Here is an 18,607-nt window from a genome sequence, read left to right as displayed (position 1 = left end):
TTTTTTTTACTTATTTTTTAGAAAAGAGATATCAAAGTTTAAATATTCAAAATAGTAAAATAAAATTGAAAAAAAAAATATTGCAATAATAAATTGCTAGGACTTATTTTTATAATTTAAAAAATGACAACATAACGAGAATATAAACGCTAATGGTTATTTTGTTCCCAGATTTGTTGGATCATAGAATTTTGTTATTTATATTTGTTTCAATAAATTTGTTTGTTAGGCATTTTTAGGATAGAACTATACAAAATATAATTATATCAACATTCATAATTTAAAATTATATTATGCATAGTTTGAAAAATAAATTTAGTGAAGTTATATGATAACATGTTTATAAATTACTTTATATATAAATTAATATTTTGTTAGTTATCATAAATATTTGTCTTTCTCATTCCTCCATGTAATAAATAACAATTTAATTACTAGGCAATTTCGTTTTAAAAGAGAATTTCAATTATATTTACATATGTGATTATAGTACATGTAATAGTTAATAATATAAAAACATTCACTTCATAGATACTAATGAAAACACGAAGCTTTTTGTATTTACATTTTTATTACATTAACATACACATATATAATTTTGTTTAAGAAAATTAAAATATATTAATTTTACAAAAAAAAATAGTATTAAAAAATAATGTATTTTTTATTTTTTTAAATTTTATTTAGTTATTTTAAAATAAAATTTTATTTAATTATTATTTTCTTAAATAAATAAATTATTTTTATTTATTAATGAGTAAAATTATTTAATATAAATTACAATGAAAAAGGTTATATCATAATATATTTTCTTTATATATGTTTGATTTATAAAAATTTAAGACATTGAATCACAAAATTATTTATTACATATTTTATTTTAAAATTAGTGACTAAGTTTTATTTTATATGAAAACACAAATCCTTCAAATAATGTTTTTTTTAAGAATGATTTTCAAATACCCAACTTGGTCGTGGTTCATCAAATTAGGGTGTGCTCGCAGAGTTGCACTTTGCCCTAATCTCTATTATTCGCCCAATCTTTCATCACAAAATCGCGGAATCGGAAAATTATCTCGCGAGACGCTACGAGATCTTATTGGCTGATTCGTCACGGTAAATATCATATATTTACCCTGGTAATATGAGCGATCGTGGTGCTGAAAGAAGAGTTACCATACGAAACAACCATGGCGAGAATCTCGTGGGGATCTTGCATAATTCGGCTTCAGATTGGCTTGTTATCGTGTGTCATGGCTTCCAATCTTCCAAGGTTGTTCTTCTTCACATATTTAGTGGGAAAAAAATCCCAATTTTTTCCTTACTAAACTTCGTGCATGTTTAGTTTTAAGTTACAAAATTGGTTTTAGAGGAGAAAGTACTGTGGAACTATTCCAACTTTTATCTAATCATGGTATTTTGTATAAAATACTTTTCCATAAGTTAGGAGAAGAGAATGGATTGAATAGAGGAGGTTTTGAAAAAAGTAATATTTTTATTAATATTTTATACATAAGAAAATTTTATCTTTATGAAGAAGTTTTCTTTTCCTGGAACTGTTAGGAAGAAGTTTAGGGAAACTTGACCTTCATTTTTCATCATAGTATATTTAGTGAAACTGGTAGCTTTGAAGTTTGAACTAAAGGATCGAATGGTTTTATCTGTAGAAGAGAATGAATTGAATAGAGGAGATTCTGAAAAGAAACAAAAAATATTAATATTTTGTATATAAGCAAATTTTATCTTTATGAAGAAATTTTCTTTTCCTGGAACTATTAGGAAGAAGTTTAGGAAAACTTGACCTTAATTTTTCATCATTGTACATTTAGTGACACTGGTAGCTTTGGAGTTTGAACTAAATGGTCGAATGGTTTTATCTGTAGGAAAGGATTCCCATGGTGAATCTTGCTGCTGCTCTAGAAAAAGATGGAATCAGTGCTTTCCGCTTTGACTTTGCGGGAAATGGGTAAGCTACTCAGCAAAGGAAAATGAACCATAAACTACTTAATTTCAATTTATTTAAGGATTATAATCATTTGAGGAGGGGGGTTGATTTGTTTGTTTATGTTGTCTATTTAGTTATTTTAATTTTTTAAGAGAAATGCTAACAGTATTATCCTATGATAACACTCTGAATTATGGGTTAAATTTTACTGGGAATCTCTAACTTTCTTTTGTGTATCGTTTCAAATTTAAAGTGTATTTGAAAGTGTGTTGTTAGCACTCCTTTTCTTTGTCTTCATGATGCAGAATATTCAGTAAATTTTAAAACTTTTGGGCATGTCTATAGGAATATGAATCTTGGAATTCTCTTTTTTGTAAAAGAAGAAAGTCTATAATGTAAAGAGAAGAAGCTTGCAATGAATTGGGAGGATAAGGAATCCTCCTTGACTACAATGCATAATACTGTCATAGATCATCTCCCCTAAAAGCTTAAGCAGTTAGATAAGGTTCATGCATGCTTTATTAGTTATTACATCTCTAACAAACACAAACAAGAGAGACAAAAATAAATCTTCAATGGAACTGAGCTGCCAAATTTCTCAACAAATACCTTTTTAGTATGTACTGGTTCAGAGGAGGGTGCGGAGGGGAGGGAAAACATAATCTCTTCAGTGTTATAGGGGACTGATTCTGGTCCTCTAGTTTTCTCTCCCTTCTTCTCCATTCCCTGCAACCTAATAATTTCTTAAATAAACCTTCTTAAACAGATCAAATGCTTGCCAAATATGCCTAATCTTATCCCACCTACTGTGTCAGAGAAACCTCCTTAAAGATTGCACTTTGCCATCAGCCATAATATTCTGTTACATAAACGCTTTCCCATCAGTCGTAAAATAAAATACATAAATGAAACAAAGGTAAACTACAATAAAGCAACACAAATGCTTTCCAACCGAGTGCCTTATGTTTCTGTTCGCCGTATGTTTCTGTTGTCATATGCAGTTTTTTGGTTTAGGTTACAGATTTTGTCCTTTCATGCCCTTCTGTTCTCTGTACGCAGTTGTCTTAGGCACTTCTTGTGCCATTGCTGATTAAAAAAAAAAACACGAACAGTATATCTTCTTCCTCTCATGTCTCTATTTTTTTTTCTAAAATAAACAGAAAACTTGTGAAGCTACATTCAAAAGGAATCAGTCTATTATAAACATGAGTGTAAAAGAAATTCTACCTTGTAAGTAACCTTAGGGTGTACTGTGTACATATTCTTCTAATTCTAATACTAAAGAAAAATAGTTTATTGAATTGTAATTACGTTTGCTAACAACTCATGTCATTGTCTTCTAGGGAAAGTGAAGGTTCATTTCAGTATGGTAACTACTACAGAGAGGTTGAAGATCTGCGAGCTGTAGTTCAACACTTCCGTGAGCAGAAATATGTAATTACAGCAATTGTTGGTCACAGTAAAGGTCATATTACAATTATCCTTATTATATGTAACTGAAGTTATCAGTAGACTGAACAGACAACGTATATGGAATTCTTCAGTGGCAGTTTGAAATTGTTTTCTCCAGTTTTTTCAGAATTGTTTCTTTCATGCATAGAATAGATGTAAAATTGTAGGCCTTACAGAAAAAGATAATTATTCGAGGTGATTTTTTAAACTGTCTACTGAGATCGTGGAATATGCAGAGAGAAAAAGGTTTTAATTTTTATTTGGTGTTTCATTTCCGTGGAGAAAACAAATGATGACATTGTTCAGGTAGTAATATGATCTTCTTGATCTTCTTTTAATCATAAAAGTGCAGATATATCTTTAAGTGTTGATTGTTTAATGTTACAAGAAGGAAGTTATGAAAAGAAAATAGTTATCCGAGTTAGGTGTAGCTTTTTGATCTATTAGCAAGATGAAGGAAAATTGTCCAAAAAGTGCTTTTGGAGATGTACTATTTAGATATGAAAATGTTTAAAGATTAGAAAATATTGTATACAACATGGACTTAGTTCACATTGGTTAAACTGAAGATATATAACATTTGGTTTTCAGTTAAAATCATCTGAACCTCAGTTGAACACAAAGCTTGTGTCTTGATCAGTTGAGTTCAATTGAGGTTGTACAGTTGTACAGTTCGAATGGAGAATGTAGTTTTCTGTAGAGTTTGAATGTTAAAGAATTTTCTGTACAAGTCTTTCACAATTCTCTATTTCTTTTGTTAAGTCACTGACTATAATGGTTTCTGCAGGGGGTAATGTGGTGCTCTTTTATGCCTCAAAATATAAGGATATTCATATTGTTGTCAATATATCTGGTCGGTTCAATCTAGTGAGAGGCATGGAAGGTCGTTTGGGCAAAAGATTTATGCAAAAGATCAAGCAAGATGGATATATAGATGTAAAAAATAAAAGAGGTGAAGAACATGATGTAAATAATCTCCGAGTTCTATTTGTTTATCATTTGTGGGGGGGGGGGGGGGGGGGGGGGGGGGTCATCTCTTAGTCAATTTTATTCATGCTTCTTTATTTTTTTGTTGTCATGAACACTTTTCAGTTTACATTAAAAAGGAAAGTGTTGAGCTTTTAGACGTAGCTGCTCCTGTGATTCTAATAATCTCTAGTCGTAGCTTTTGGAATCACATTTTTTCATTAATGTGCTGTATTTGATTCCATGGTCATCAGCCCTTATGGTTTCCACTTGATGTTGAATCATTGTGGCTTCTGAAGCTTACTTAAAATGGTGTCTTTGACCAATACTTGTAGTTTAAATGTTGTCCATGTACTCAGTCTGATTCACTTTTTCCTTTTCTTATGATAGGGAAGATTATGTATCGTGTTACTGAAGAAAGTTTGATGGACCGCCTATCTACTATAACCCATCTTGACTGCTTATTGATTCCCGGAGATTGCCGGTAGGGTTTGTGATTTTATCTAACAACAAGCATCATTGAAAATGTCACAAAATTAGTCTCTTCTGATGTTTAAGTGTTATAATTTTTAATCATTTATCAATGTTGAGACAGAGTGTTGACAATTCATGGATCCATGGATGAAACTGTACCTGCAGAAGATGCTTTAGAGTTCGATAAATTCATATCTAATCATGAACTGTGCATCCTAGAAGGAGCTGATCATGAGTGTTCTTCTCATCAAGATAAGTTGAGCAGCATAGTTTTGGAATTCATCAAGACTCATGCCGATAAATACAAAGATACATCTAAGCAGGCAAAGATTCATTCCCGGTTTTAGTTCTTGCAAATATGGGGATCCAGTACTTCTCTTCAAACAATTTATCTTGCAAATGAAGACACATTCTTGATAAATAGATTAATGAGAAAGATGGTCAAACCTCGTCCCATTTCTGACATCCCAATTCTTGCCTACCTGCCAGCCAATAGATACACAAGTTTCTCATTTCTGGATCTCAATAGATACACACATATAACAAGTATTGTCACATCATTAAAGGCACATGCCAGGTTGCAGATTGCCAATGTATGCTGCTCTCTTATCACTGATGATAGAAGCTTATGCTCTTACAAGTACTACAGGTGAGTGGTGAAATGAATAATAAGCAAGAACCTGACTTGTCTTGTGGGTTACATGAAGCACTGCTTACTGAATTAAAGGGCATCTACCCAAAAATTGGTCTTGGGGTTGACTACTACGTTTGTAATAACAGATTACAGACTACATACTGCTGAGTACAGATTTACTTGTGGCCATAACATTATGCACATTTATTGTATGCCAACCATAATTCTTTCCTTTCATTACCTCTACACTTTTGGGATAAACCATGAACACAACCCAGTATCATACTTCCCAAAAGACTATAAAAGTGCAACTATGGTACAGGTTTGTGGAATGCTTCTTCAGCCTTCAAAAATGTATGTTTTGTTTGGATGGGGATGGAATAAGCAAGGGAATGTGATGGAAGCTCATTCCCACTGTTACGAAATGGACAGGTAGTGGGGAGACTGGTGGTCCACTTTGGTCTGTCTTCTTGAAAGATACAAAGCTTCTGGAATTTGATCCATAAATGCATCGAAATTTCCATTGTTGGTGTTTATCTTTGGTTACAGTCTTCCAAAAGGATAAGTTTCATGAGTGTTAACTTCTTTTTGAAGTTCTTACTGCCATCTTTTTTCATAATCTTGTGAAAATCTTTTCCTATAAAAAATTTGTTTTGGAGAATGCGTTAAATTTCTAAAATAAAGTCATTTTAAATAAGAGTAAAATAGTCATTTTGAAAATTGAAAGGGTGCATCTTCGAAAAGGGGTGCAAGAAGTAAAAGACTATTCTAAAAGGTGACATGTTTGTTTTATTACATTTTTTTTTGCTTTTCATGAAAAATTAGAAAAATGATTGCATCGAACAATAATAAGAAATATCTCATGAGTTCACTTTTTCGTTATTTTAATTAATTAAAAAATATTTTTAACTTTTTTCGTATGACCAAGGTTGTCAAACTCGCGAGTCTACGTAGACTCGACTCGTAGGATCGACTTGTAGACTCGTAAGAGTCTACTCTCAACCTGCGACCACCGACCACCGCAACACGCGACCATCGCAACCACCGCACGAACCACTTACAACCTGCAAACACTCCACTCGACCGTCGCACTCCACAGAAGAAGATGCAGTCCACAGAAGACGCAAAAAAAAATGAAACACGAAACCCTAATTTTCCCATTTAGAACGACATTGTTTTGGGTTTTTCTAAGGAAAAACCCAGTTGGACTCGTCAACTCGGACCAGAGTTACAAGTCCACTCCGATTTCACCGAGTTTGCACCGAGTTTACCGATTTTACCCAAAAAACGAGTCTACTACCGAGTTAACTCGATAAGGTCAAATGGACACGTAAACTCGTACGAGTCAGTGAGTTGACTTGCGAGTTTGATAACCATGCCTATGATTCATTCTTTTTTTTACTTTCTTTGAATTTTATTTCTAATTTAAACATATCTTCATTTTGTTTATTAATCTTTATCAAGTAAATATCCTTATATTTTTTTAGTTCTCTTAAAAGTTCGAGATGATATTTTATAATTTTCAATTTTATCCTCCTATTTAGTTAAATTTTATACATTTTATACATATATTCTGAGTGTAAGAGAAACAAAGGTAGAAAGTATATTAAAGTTAAATTAATCAGAGAGAAAAACATCATAGTAAAAAAAATAAATTAAAATATTATAAAAGAATATTAATTATATTTTTAATTGTCATAACTTTAAATTGATAAATAAATAAAAATAGGCAAATTTGAATGGATGAAACATAAACATGGGAGATAGTTTTGTGAGGATACTGAACTGTGGATAAGGGTGAGATAATCCTCAGCCATTCAAGTCTTGTCTTGTTTTTTCTTTTTATTTATTTCACTGTCCAATTTCTTATAATTGTTTACTATTTATTTCTCAATTATTCTTTATTTATTTTAATATGTAGATGATATTAACAAGAAATTCATTGAAGGAAATTTTGTGAGGCTTATGTTTTTTATAGATCGTTGCTGAAAAATAAATTCATATCTGAGTATTATTTAAACTTATTTCTATGTCTACAAGGAATAATTAATTAATTTGATTAGACATATATAAGGTATAATAGTATTTGAATTTTAAATCGGGTATATAAATAATATAAAAATTGCACATGTATATACAACTCCAACCTCATGGAGGCAAAAATAAAAATCTTACATATTTAGGGAAAAAAGAAAAAACTTACTTTAGTTAAAAATCTAATTAGTTAGTCTTAACCTCTCAAACTCAATTTCAATTAATGATCCATCACATTATCATTATCAATCATAAAACTTGGTTATTCGAATTCCATAAGTTTGTAACTAGCATAAAATTATCCATTTATGGTAAATGAATGACCTTTTAATTAATGTTAAATACTAATCCATGGTATTTAAAATATTTTTAATTTTTTTATGCATACCTGTTGTGTGAAGTATCCATCACTTATGTTAATGAATAATCATTCTAGTGGAACTTAGGTTATCTCTAATGCAAGATTCATAGCATAAGGTATTTTTTACTTTCCAATGAAGATTTTATATTATAATACACTAGAAGAAAATCATGAAATAAAAACTAAGTTTAGAGATAAAAAATAATTAGTTATAGTAACTAAGTTAGAAACATTTTAGAAACTAAAAAAAAATTGTTTCTAAATTAGTTTCTATTATGTTAAATAGTTTCTAAATTGGTATCTAATTAGCTACCAAGATTTTAACTACCAATTATTTAGATTCTAAATTTGGTAACAAAAACTTTGGTTATTAATTATATATCAATTTAGAAATCATTTAACAATAATAGAAACTAATTTAGAAACCAAACAATATTTTAGTCTCTAAAATGGTCTCTACTTTAGTCACTAAGCAACTAATTATTTTTTGTCTCTAAAATTGATTTTTATTTCATGATTTTCTTGTAGCGATACCTATATTTTTATAATTATTTTATTTACACTTTAATTCATAGACAAATTTTGTAAGATGAAAATATTTTTTTATTCTTATAGTTTGAGATCTTAAATTTAAGACTCTTTTATGTCATGTCAACATGCTTCAATACATATTTCTTATAAAATTCAAATTTTAAGTTTAAAACTCTCTTATGACTCTTGCATTAGATATACCTTTAAACAGTCACATTTAATGAGGTTTTTCCTCCTTCACATAAAACATTTATAAAACTTAAATTTGATATTTTGATTAAAAAGACCAACTTTTTTTATTTTATAAATGTTTATGTAATATTGTTATTTGTATTGTTATTAAGATAATTACATAAGTGGACTTACAACTTAAAAATCATTGGGATATAAATAATAATATGTTAAAAGATCACTTTGGATTATGGTAATACTTTTCATTCTCTCTTAATATATCTATAATATGAGTCATAGTTAAAGATCTTAAATATAAGATTTATAAATGTAAATTTTAAATAAGACTATAGGTCATAAAAATATAAATAAATATTTTTGTATCTTATAGGAGTTACGTATACACTAAAAGATAAATAAAAAAAAACAAGGATATTATAAAATCGTTATATTCAAATAAAACTTGTAAAAAAAATCTTAAAAATAATGCAAAATAATATAACTTAAACAAATATTTATAATATCACGTTTACATTTAATACCTTAATCTTATCAAAACTTAATCTTCTACTCTTTATTTGTTTCCAAGTAAATAATTACATTCTGCATGAGTAACCTACTAATATGCCAAAGTACTCTTTTCCCCTATTTTGTTTGTAATGGATGTATTTGGTAAGAAGCCATGATTAATGTGAGGAATGAAAATATTTATTTACAACACCAAATTAAATTTGATAAAATGAAAATATTACTAAATAATAACTAAATTTAAATATAATAAATAATTAGTCATTATATCAACTAAATTAAATAGTATTTCAAAGAGAAAAAGAAAATAGTATATAAAGTGATTTTTATCATTTATAAAAAATTATAAAATGATTTTTAAATTGGTATCTAAATTAATTATCAAAATTTCAACTATTAGTATTTTAAATTTTAAAATAATCTTTGAAAAATTAATACAAACTAATTTAGAATATAAAATAGTTAGTAACTAAAATTTTGATAGTTAATAGTTAGATACTAATTAAAAACTAATTTATATATTTTTATTAACAATAAAAAATATTTTAGATACCAATAATTTTTTAATTTATAAAATAATCTCTAATTTTATTAATATAATAACTAATTATTTTAGTTTTTAAAATTAGTTTCTATTTAATGATTTTTATATAGTGAAATATGCATATCATATTACAATGTTGAAAAAATAATGTTTTCCTAAAATGTAGATTCTAAGTAAAGAGATTAAGTAATTTTGAAAAGTTGTAAATTGATATTTTCCTATTATTCTTTCTTACTTTAAATCCAACATATATGAGATGTATGCAGTTAAATAATTCTAAACTATCAAAATATACATGAATGAGAGAGAAGTAAATCATAAAACCTCATAACAAAAGTGAACTGTGAAATTTGTACAGTTTGAAGAAGTGAATAAAATTGTTGGTGAGTTGGTGGTGGATAACAAATCTGTCATTTACTGTATTTGAAACTAAAGCATCCAATGTTGCAGAGCTTCCATGGAGGGAAACTGATACTAAGAAGAAAACAAAAAGAAAAGCATCCAATGAAAGTGTCACATATAAGGTATGAAGATATTTTGGGTAGGGAGAAGCATCTGCATGTGGCATATTCTTAAAGGTTTTGTTGGATACTTCCTTCATTCATTGCATCATTCATGATTCACCTTTTTGGGGCTATCTTTGTAACTCAACAAACTTCTAGGGTAGTAGGGCCCTTCAACCCTTTTATGTCTTCCCTCTCCACCACCAATCTACCCTTCTCTTCTCACATCATCTTATATTCCATTCTTATCTTCAAAAACCCTAACAATCATATCACTCCAACCTTCAAACTTTTTGGAAATCCAAGATTTAACATTTCATAAGTCATAAACTTATTTCTAAATTTACTACTATAAAACTTAACATCTCAACTAAACTAAACTGAACTGAAACCTTAACTCATTATTATAAAACTTAATCTGTTGAGTGTAAAGTCATGACCAATTGAGTTAGATTGACTAGACACTATGTTTTAGTGAGTGAGCTTAATTATTGTGTTCCCTTTATAATCTCTATTTAAAGATATCATTATACTTGTAATTTTGTATGTCACAGTAAATAAATAAAACCTAATAGTTGCTCGTATAGATGCAGGTTGCAGTTGACGACCGAACTACGTTAAAACTTGTGTCGATTATTTTTTAACGTTGTTTCATGATTATGTGTGTTGTTTTCGCGTGCATTTTACTCATTATTAACATCTCGACTAGACTGATGATTCATATTTCATATCGGATTTCATCCGTAATGTATTATTATTATAAAATATAATATAAATAAACAAGTAAAAGACTAAAGTAAAAAAAAAAGTTTTAACTCAACCTTAATGAAGTATTAATTTAAAAATTATGATTTCATCATGAACACATGAATTTCACTTTCTCTTGAACAAATTTGAGTGTAGTGTAGCTCATATGATAAAAAAAGTGTTATTATTATAAAGTGGACAGCCTGTTATTACAGCTAATGATATTCTCCTTTGACAGTTGTAGTTTGTACAATTTGTTATTGTCTGTCATAATCTTGGGCTTTGTTATTTAAACTATAAATTTAAAACCACACATGATATACTCTTTGTTTTTTACCATTCTATTTTTACTTGTATTTTTATATCACTACTTTTTTTGTTTCTAAGATGTCATCGTGGGTGCTTAAAATAAGCAAAATTTTATACTATATAATAATTTTACTTTAACTTTGCATTAAATTTTTTATATTGTTTTTGCAGATAAAGGGGCATCTCATCAAAGATGTACCTCCCACGAAATCGGTATTAATTTATAAAAGAAGTTTTTTCTTCTCTCTTTTTCGACTTTGGTTAACGGATATTGTGAGAATATTATTTATATTTTCACACAATATATAATAAAAAAAAGGGTGAAATTATGCCGTGTAAATTATGTATTAATGTAATTCTTTTATCAACTTTCAATTATAATTACATATTATTATGTAAAATTTAGAAAAATTAAATAAAAACATGATACATAATAATTCATATATTATATGTTTTAAGAACTATGAATTACGTTGATTTTTATTAATATAAAAATACTAAATAATTTTATATTAATATAATTGTTTCGGTATGTCCAATAGTCACACATTGTTTAGGAGTCGAGATCAATGACACCTAGACGCATTTTAATGATAAAATTGTGATAAACTTCAAATTCCAAAGTGGACAATACTTCAGATGTGGTAATTGATCTTAGTAATGTCATCTCAATAAACTTGACGTTGTCTGTGATGATTGAAATGAGGTTCCAAAGACGAACTTTCATTTCTTTAACCCTTGACTATGGGAAATCCATTTCCATTAAACCTCAACTGAGGGGTTCCGATATGCCTAATCATCTGACATTGCTAAGGAGTCAAGGTCAAAGGTACTTTAAATACACATTTCTCCCTTAATATTCTGAGGTACCTTTTAAGGACAAAATCGTGACAAAATTCAAAACTCTAAAGTAGATAATACATCGAATGTAGTGATTGATCCTAGTGATATCATTCCAACAAACTTGAGGTTAGAACAATAATATTTTATAGACATGATATAACAAATAAAAACTTTTAATTTAATTTTTAGAGCAAATTATTTAAAATTTTATTAAACTATTATAGTTAATATTTTTTTATGTATTTCATTTAATATATTTAGTTAAATATTAATTATAAAGAACCTTTTTCCTCTTTAGAGTTTCAATAACCATGATGAATTTGTATTTTCTAACAAATTTTGACATTTGTAGTTTTTAATAATATATTTGATGTAACTTTGAAACATTATTTAAATTAAGTCTATGTTTACATCTATAATAATATAAAAGGAATTTTTTCTAATTTTTGTTTTTTAAAACTATTTTTTTCATATTTACCTAAACCCTAAACATATTTACCTACCCTCGTGGAGTTACCAACTAAAAAAAGCAATTCCTTTATATTTTCTATCATATTTCAAGTTATATAAAAATATGTTTCATGTTGGCATGTACTTTGACATAAGTGAAATTTTTTAATCCAAATCACTTACTTATGTAAATTTACTTCCAATAACAATTTTCAAAAATCAATACTATTTATTTTCTTACCCTATTATACATTTTTTTAAAATTATATAGATTTGTGTTCATCACTAATAAACCATAAACAAATTTATATAAAAGATTATATCACTATCACTCTATTATAAAATTTTAAGATAATGAGTGAATTTTGAATTTTCTTTGATAAACTTTCTTTTGAAAGTCAAACTTTCACTTAGATTTCCAATAATATTAACAAGTCTTCATTAACATGGATTGCATGGAGACATGTGACCTTTGCATGCAAAACTTTCTCTTTTGTTATAGTTTTTCTTCAATAATATTTATTTTATTTATTTATTTATTCACTATTTATTACAAAATGCAACATACTCTCTCTAAAGTCTAAACTATTCATTTTGTTGAGATAATTTGTGGTGTGTGTGGCTGAGTCTGGTTTTTGGAGAAAAAGAACTTTTTCTTAGCTGCAGAGAGCCCACTCTGCCAAACGTGTCCTTATCAAATGGCTGATCCAAATTCAATGGGAACGAACAAAATATATAAAATATAGGTTTTAAAATGTTACAATATCTATAAGAAATACACGTCTAATTTTATTTTAATAACAAAATTACAGACAAATTATTATTTTGATTTTTTTATTTAAATTCAATTATGAAATATAATAATATTTGTTAGTGCAAATTAATTAAAGTTTTATCTTTTTCCAAAAAAATAATTACATCTTTTATTAAAAATTTAATTAATTTATAGTACGTGATAATATTTTAATTTAAAATTTATGCCAGCATAACTTTTAAATAAATGTATAATGTAACTCTACATAATAAAGAATACTTATATAAGTGGCAAAATTTCACTCAATAAAAAATAGCAAAAAATCACCTTTGTTCTTAGGTTGATTTTCAATCAAACGAAATTTTTTCATTGAAGCTATTAAATAAATATATTTTCATCATTTACTTTTTTTTCATCCTATTTTGTTTAGCATATAATGTTTTAATACATAACTAAAAAACACATTTAATATTTTAGATTTCATAACACTTGTTCCCTTTGTCAAATAAATTCCTTATCTCGTATATATTAGATTTGATTTTATTTATTATTCTCTTTTAATATAGATAAGAATGTAATAAAAAAAATATTCATTACTGTAAAATAGCAAACAAAACAAAACAAAATAAATAAATATCTTTCCTAAAACGTTAAATGAAATAAAACAAAAAGAGGAAGATTCCTAAGAGAGGAGAATAACTATTTGCCTAATTCAATATTTTTCCTTCATGTATATGTATTTTTTTCCATAAGAGACAAATTTACTATTGTCCTTTGATTACTATAATAATAATAATAATAATAATAACATAATTATTATTTATGAATGGGTTAATTATGATTTGTGAATAACTTCACATATAAAATTAATTAAAATCAAAGGATTTTCTCTCTGCATTAGTTGTTGTTTAAGGTATTATTAGTAATACAAATTTCTATGCTTAGAGACTAAAATTGTTTATTTAGTATATGTTTCTTGAAATAATAATTTTTTTTGGTTAATGTTCTTGTTGTTGTGATGTTCACCAAGAAAATGATTTTTTTTCCATCAATATTAGTTGAAATTATTTTTTTACTAATGTAAACCGCGAGACATTAAAATAATTATTTTAACTGGTACTGATTTTTTTTTTATGTTATTGACTAAGTTTATTTTTTTTGTTGCATACTTGAAGTGTTAATTCCCTATGATGGGGATTGATTCTTCCAGTTCTCAAATTTCTTGTGGGTGTCTTAAGGACCAATGTTTTTCACAAGCCAAATCATCTTATATGACTCATGCACAGAAGAAAACTTTCTCACGAGCCTTGAATAATGCCTATGATATTCCACTTTCACAGTTCCCTTCTCCTTGTGTCAAGGGAGATTTAATATTTGTTGTTCAAATTGATGAAGATGTGTATCTCGCAGGTCTTGAAGACGGTAAAAATCACTTTCATGGAAATAGTACCATCCAAATGTGACAAACTTCTTACTCATATAAACATGTGCACAAAGTTGGATCTTGCGTAAATATCTATAGGATTTTGGAAAGTTATTCCTCTGGAAAAAGGGTTTTATGAAATTGTTTTTTCTTCCCTTGAAGACATGAGAAGAGTCCCAGCAGTGGGATCTTGGAATCTCAATCTAGGTATCTTGAGAGTTTTTGCATAGACTAAAGACTTTGTGCCATCTTATATGAAGCTTACCAAAGCTCAATGTTGGATCATGATCCACGATATTTCTATAGATATTGGCAACCAAAAATAATTTTCTCTATAGCGAGAGAGATTGATACTCCTATTTCTTTTGATGACTGCACAATGAAAAAAATTTAGAGATTTTTTTTGCTATAGTGTTGATTGATATGGATATGTTATCTGCTTTGCCTAATCAAATTTTGGTGGAAATACCTAGTTTTGCTTTTATTGCAAATATTGAATTTGAGAAGTTGCCTCCATTTTGCTTTTCATGCAAAATGATAGAGCATGATATTTCTAAGTGCAGACGACATCCTGATAACCTTAACATAACCAAAGCGCCTACTATTTTGTCCAAACTTGTTGTTGTGCAATATAAATTTGTGTCTATCTAGACCAAAGAAACTAATGATGCACACCAGAAAGAAGTGATTGGTGTCACAGAGAAACAAAATTATACGATAGAGGTACAAATATATTATGCACTTGTTCGTAATGCAGGGGTGGTGGGAGTTGAGGGAGTTGTTATTGATCTTGATAACTTTGTTGAAGTTGTTGTTGGCCAAGTGGATGATGGATCTCTTGTTGGTCAAAAGTTTAAGAAATTTGTTGAAGATATAGGGTATCCCTCAGGATGATATTTTTGTTGATATGCCTTATTTGGAGAATGTCCATGAATCAAATGATGTGCTACCAAAAAAAAAGAGTCATTACCTCTTGAAAATTATGTTCTTTTAGAAAGATTCCCTCGTATCAAATATGCAACTAATGCAGCAAGTCCTAAATCATTAGTCGTTGCCAAACGGGTTACTTATAAATTTGTTATTTAGTCTTGCAAAATTGTTTTGAATCTCTTTCATATGACGAACAAGAGGCCTAAGAGTCATGTTCAACCATCTTAACATCAAAAATAGTTGATTCTACTTCGATTGGTATTTTCTTAGAAAAAAACAATTTGGTCTATAAGTTGATAAGAAGAAATCATTAAGTGCAGATGATAAGATAAACTAGGAGCGAAAACCAATAAGATGACCTTCAAAAACCATTCAACTCAAGAAAAAATAATACCTCAATATCATAAAATTTTATTAGTATTATCAAATGCGAACAAGGAACAATTTAAATTCTTGGTATTCAATAGTTTTTATTTGTTGTCTTTTTTAGAGAGATATTTCTGAGAAAAATAACATTAGGATGTATGTTTTTTTTTTTCACTTATGCAAATCCTAATTATTATTTTATACATTGTTCTTTTTTTTTCTAACAAAAATGGTACCATTTATTTTTATAAATGAAAATGTTAAAAGAAAAAAAAATGAAGTGAAAATGGTGACCTTACGTTAGGGAAGATTTCAATTGAATTAAAGGTTTTGCGCACTTTCCTTGCCGGGACACGACGAAGAAGAGACTGTTACAAAACGGCACGCTCTTCTCTTCCTTCCTTCATTCATTCCTTCATTCACTCACTCTGCTCTCTCTATCATGGACCCTCCCGCACCCTACATTTCCTCCTCCGACCTTCGCACCCACAACAAACCCCACGACGCTTGGATCTCAATCCACGGCAAAATCTACGATGTCTCCTCCTGGCTCCACCGCCACCCAGGCGGCACTCTCCCGCTTCTCACCGTCGCCGGCACTGACGCCACCGACGCCTTCCTCGCCTTCCACCCCCCCTCCGCCGCCGCCCTCCTCCCCACATTTGCCACCGGCGTCCTCCTCTCCGACTACGCCGTCTCCCCCGCCTCCTCTGACTACCGCCAGCTCCTCTCCAAGCTCTCCGATCTCAAGCTCTTCGAACGCAAGGGCCACACCACCCTCATCTTGCTCTCCATCATCCTCACCCTCCTCCCTCTCTGCGTCTGCGGCGTCGTCTTCTCCGACAGCACGTGCGTGCACCTGCTCTCCGCCGCCTTGATCGGAATCCTCTGGATTCAGAGCGGCTGGATTGGCCATGACTCGGGCCACTACAACGTCATGCTCAACCGCCGCTTCAACCGCGTCGCGCAGATCCTTTCCGGCAACGTTCTCGCCGGAATCAGCATTGCCTGGTGGAAGTGGAACCACAATGCGCACCACATTGCGTGCAACAGCCTCGACTTCGACCCCGATCTTCAGCACCTGCCATTCTTCGTCGTCTCCTCGAGGTTCTTCAACTCCCTCACTTCCAGATTCTACGATAGAAAGCTTATTTTCGATTCCCTCGCTAGGTTTTTGGTCAGTTATCAGCACTGGACTTACTACCCTGTCATGTGCTTCGCGAGGATTAACCTTTTTGCTCAGTCTTTTTTCCTTTTGTTCTCCAAGAGAAAGGTGGAGCACAGAGGAGTTGAGCTTTTAGGGTTGCTTGCGTTTTGGGTTTGGTACCCTTTGTTGGTCTCCTTCTTGCCTAATTGGTGGGAGAGGATTTTGTTCGTTGTGACAAGCTTTTCTGTGACGGGTATTCAGCATGTGCAGTTCTGCTTAAACCATTTCTCTTCCAAAGTTTACCTTGGTCCTCCAAGTGGTGATGATTGGTTTGAGAAGCAGACTAATGGGACTCTTGATGTGAGCTGTTCTGCGTGGATGGACTGGTTTCATGGTGGCCTGCAGTTTCAGGTGGAGCACCATTTGTTTCCCCGGCTCCCGCGCTGCCATCTGAGGAAGATCGCGCCCTTGGTTAAGGATCTTTGCAAGAAGCATAACCTTCCTTACAATTGTGTGTCCTTTTGGAAGGCCAATGTGCTGACGATTCAGACACTGCGAAAGGCAGCGTTGCAGGCCAGGGATGGATCTGGGCCGGTTCCCAAGAATTTGGTTTGGGAGGCTGTTAATACCCATGGATGAATGGCAGGACTTGAGCGGAGCTTCGTGTTATTTGCTCCTGTTGATGGTTTGGTTGATGAAGGTGTGGTGGTAGATAAGGGCAAGGCTTAGATATGGTTGCATAGAGGCTTCTGGAGTTGTTTTCTGTTCAGAATTGGAGTTTTACTTTGGTAATCTGTGTAACAACGGTTTGCGTTGATGTTTGGCATAGATTACTGAGATAGAATTTCAATTTTTGATTGGAGAAAAGTGCTAAAAGAACCTGACACACTGTATTTAGGTTTTGTTTGGTGGGTAATCCTTGGATCTAGAAAGAGAATAATTGATTTGCAAATTGCTTAGATGCTTTGGAATCTCGTTGTCTTGGTAGCGGATTTGGCTAATCTTCTTTTGGAAATCGTTAAGAAAGAAACGACTGACACTGGTCATGCGTGATTAAGTATAGTACTCATTCTTGTTATGTTCAGCACTTCATGCTTGAGAATGAGATGTAAGCACTGTTTATTCTTTGTTTGCCTTGGTCTTTGGCAGTTTTATTTCATTATGTGCCCAATGGTCTCTCTATTACTACATAACCATTTGCGTTTATGGCTTGGAATTCATTGTCATTTGGAGCAATCAATGTATTGTATGTTAATTTTTCTTAAATGTCATTTCCTGCTTGTTTAATTCTCCTATCTTTTTAGGAGAAATTTTCAGTAGTGGTACAATCCGATGGTTCTCTCCATTCTCTTCAACCAAATAATATGTTGGAGAAACCCTCTTAAATAGATCACATGCTTCCCAATATGCCTAATCTTATCCCAAATCAGCACCTGTGTCAAAGAAACCTCCTTAAAGATTCATGATTTTCCTACAGCCGTATGCACCAAATAGT

At 30.5% G+C, this 18,607-nt stretch overlaps 2 protein-coding genes across 3 annotated transcripts; both read left to right on the top strand.

The window, feature by feature from the left end:
* Positions 1-932: 932 nt before the first annotated feature.
* On the top strand, positions 933-6,007 carry LOC137816644 (uncharacterized). 2 transcript variants are annotated; one of them, XM_068619876.2, is made up of 6 exons: positions 933-1,273; positions 1,884-1,966; positions 3,289-3,410; positions 4,185-4,349; positions 4,754-4,847; positions 4,959-6,007. In XM_068619876.2, the coding sequence occupies exons 1-6, from the start codon at positions 1,145-1,147 to the stop codon at positions 5,182-5,184; spliced, it is 819 nt and encodes a 272-aa protein (XP_068475977.1). In that variant the 5' UTR covers positions 933-1,144; the 3' UTR covers positions 5,185-6,007. The 2 variants fall into 2 exon arrangements, 1 of the variants encoding a protein (XP_068475977.1); XR_016518636.1 differs by having other exon boundaries at positions 936-1,273; positions 4,185-4,363.
* Positions 6,008-16,245: 10,238 nt separating this feature from the next.
* LOC137816638 (delta(8)-fatty-acid desaturase 2) lies at positions 16,246-18,399 on the top strand. The gene has a single exon (XM_068619866.2). The coding sequence runs from the start codon at positions 16,408-16,410 to the stop codon at positions 17,749-17,751; it is 1,344 nt and encodes a 447-aa protein (XP_068475967.1). The 5' UTR covers positions 16,246-16,407; the 3' UTR covers positions 17,752-18,399.
* Positions 18,400-18,607: the final 208 nt, after the last annotated feature.

Source organism: Phaseolus vulgaris, chromosome 1 (genome assembly GCF_051622355.1).
Source record: "Phaseolus vulgaris cultivar YP4 chromosome 1, ASM5162235v1, whole genome shotgun sequence".
In the NCBI taxonomy this organism is placed as follows: Eukaryota; Viridiplantae; Streptophyta; class Magnoliopsida; order Fabales; family Fabaceae; genus Phaseolus; species Phaseolus vulgaris.
Note: the sequence above shows the minus strand (reverse complement) of the source record. Positions and strands in the feature narration are given on the sequence as shown.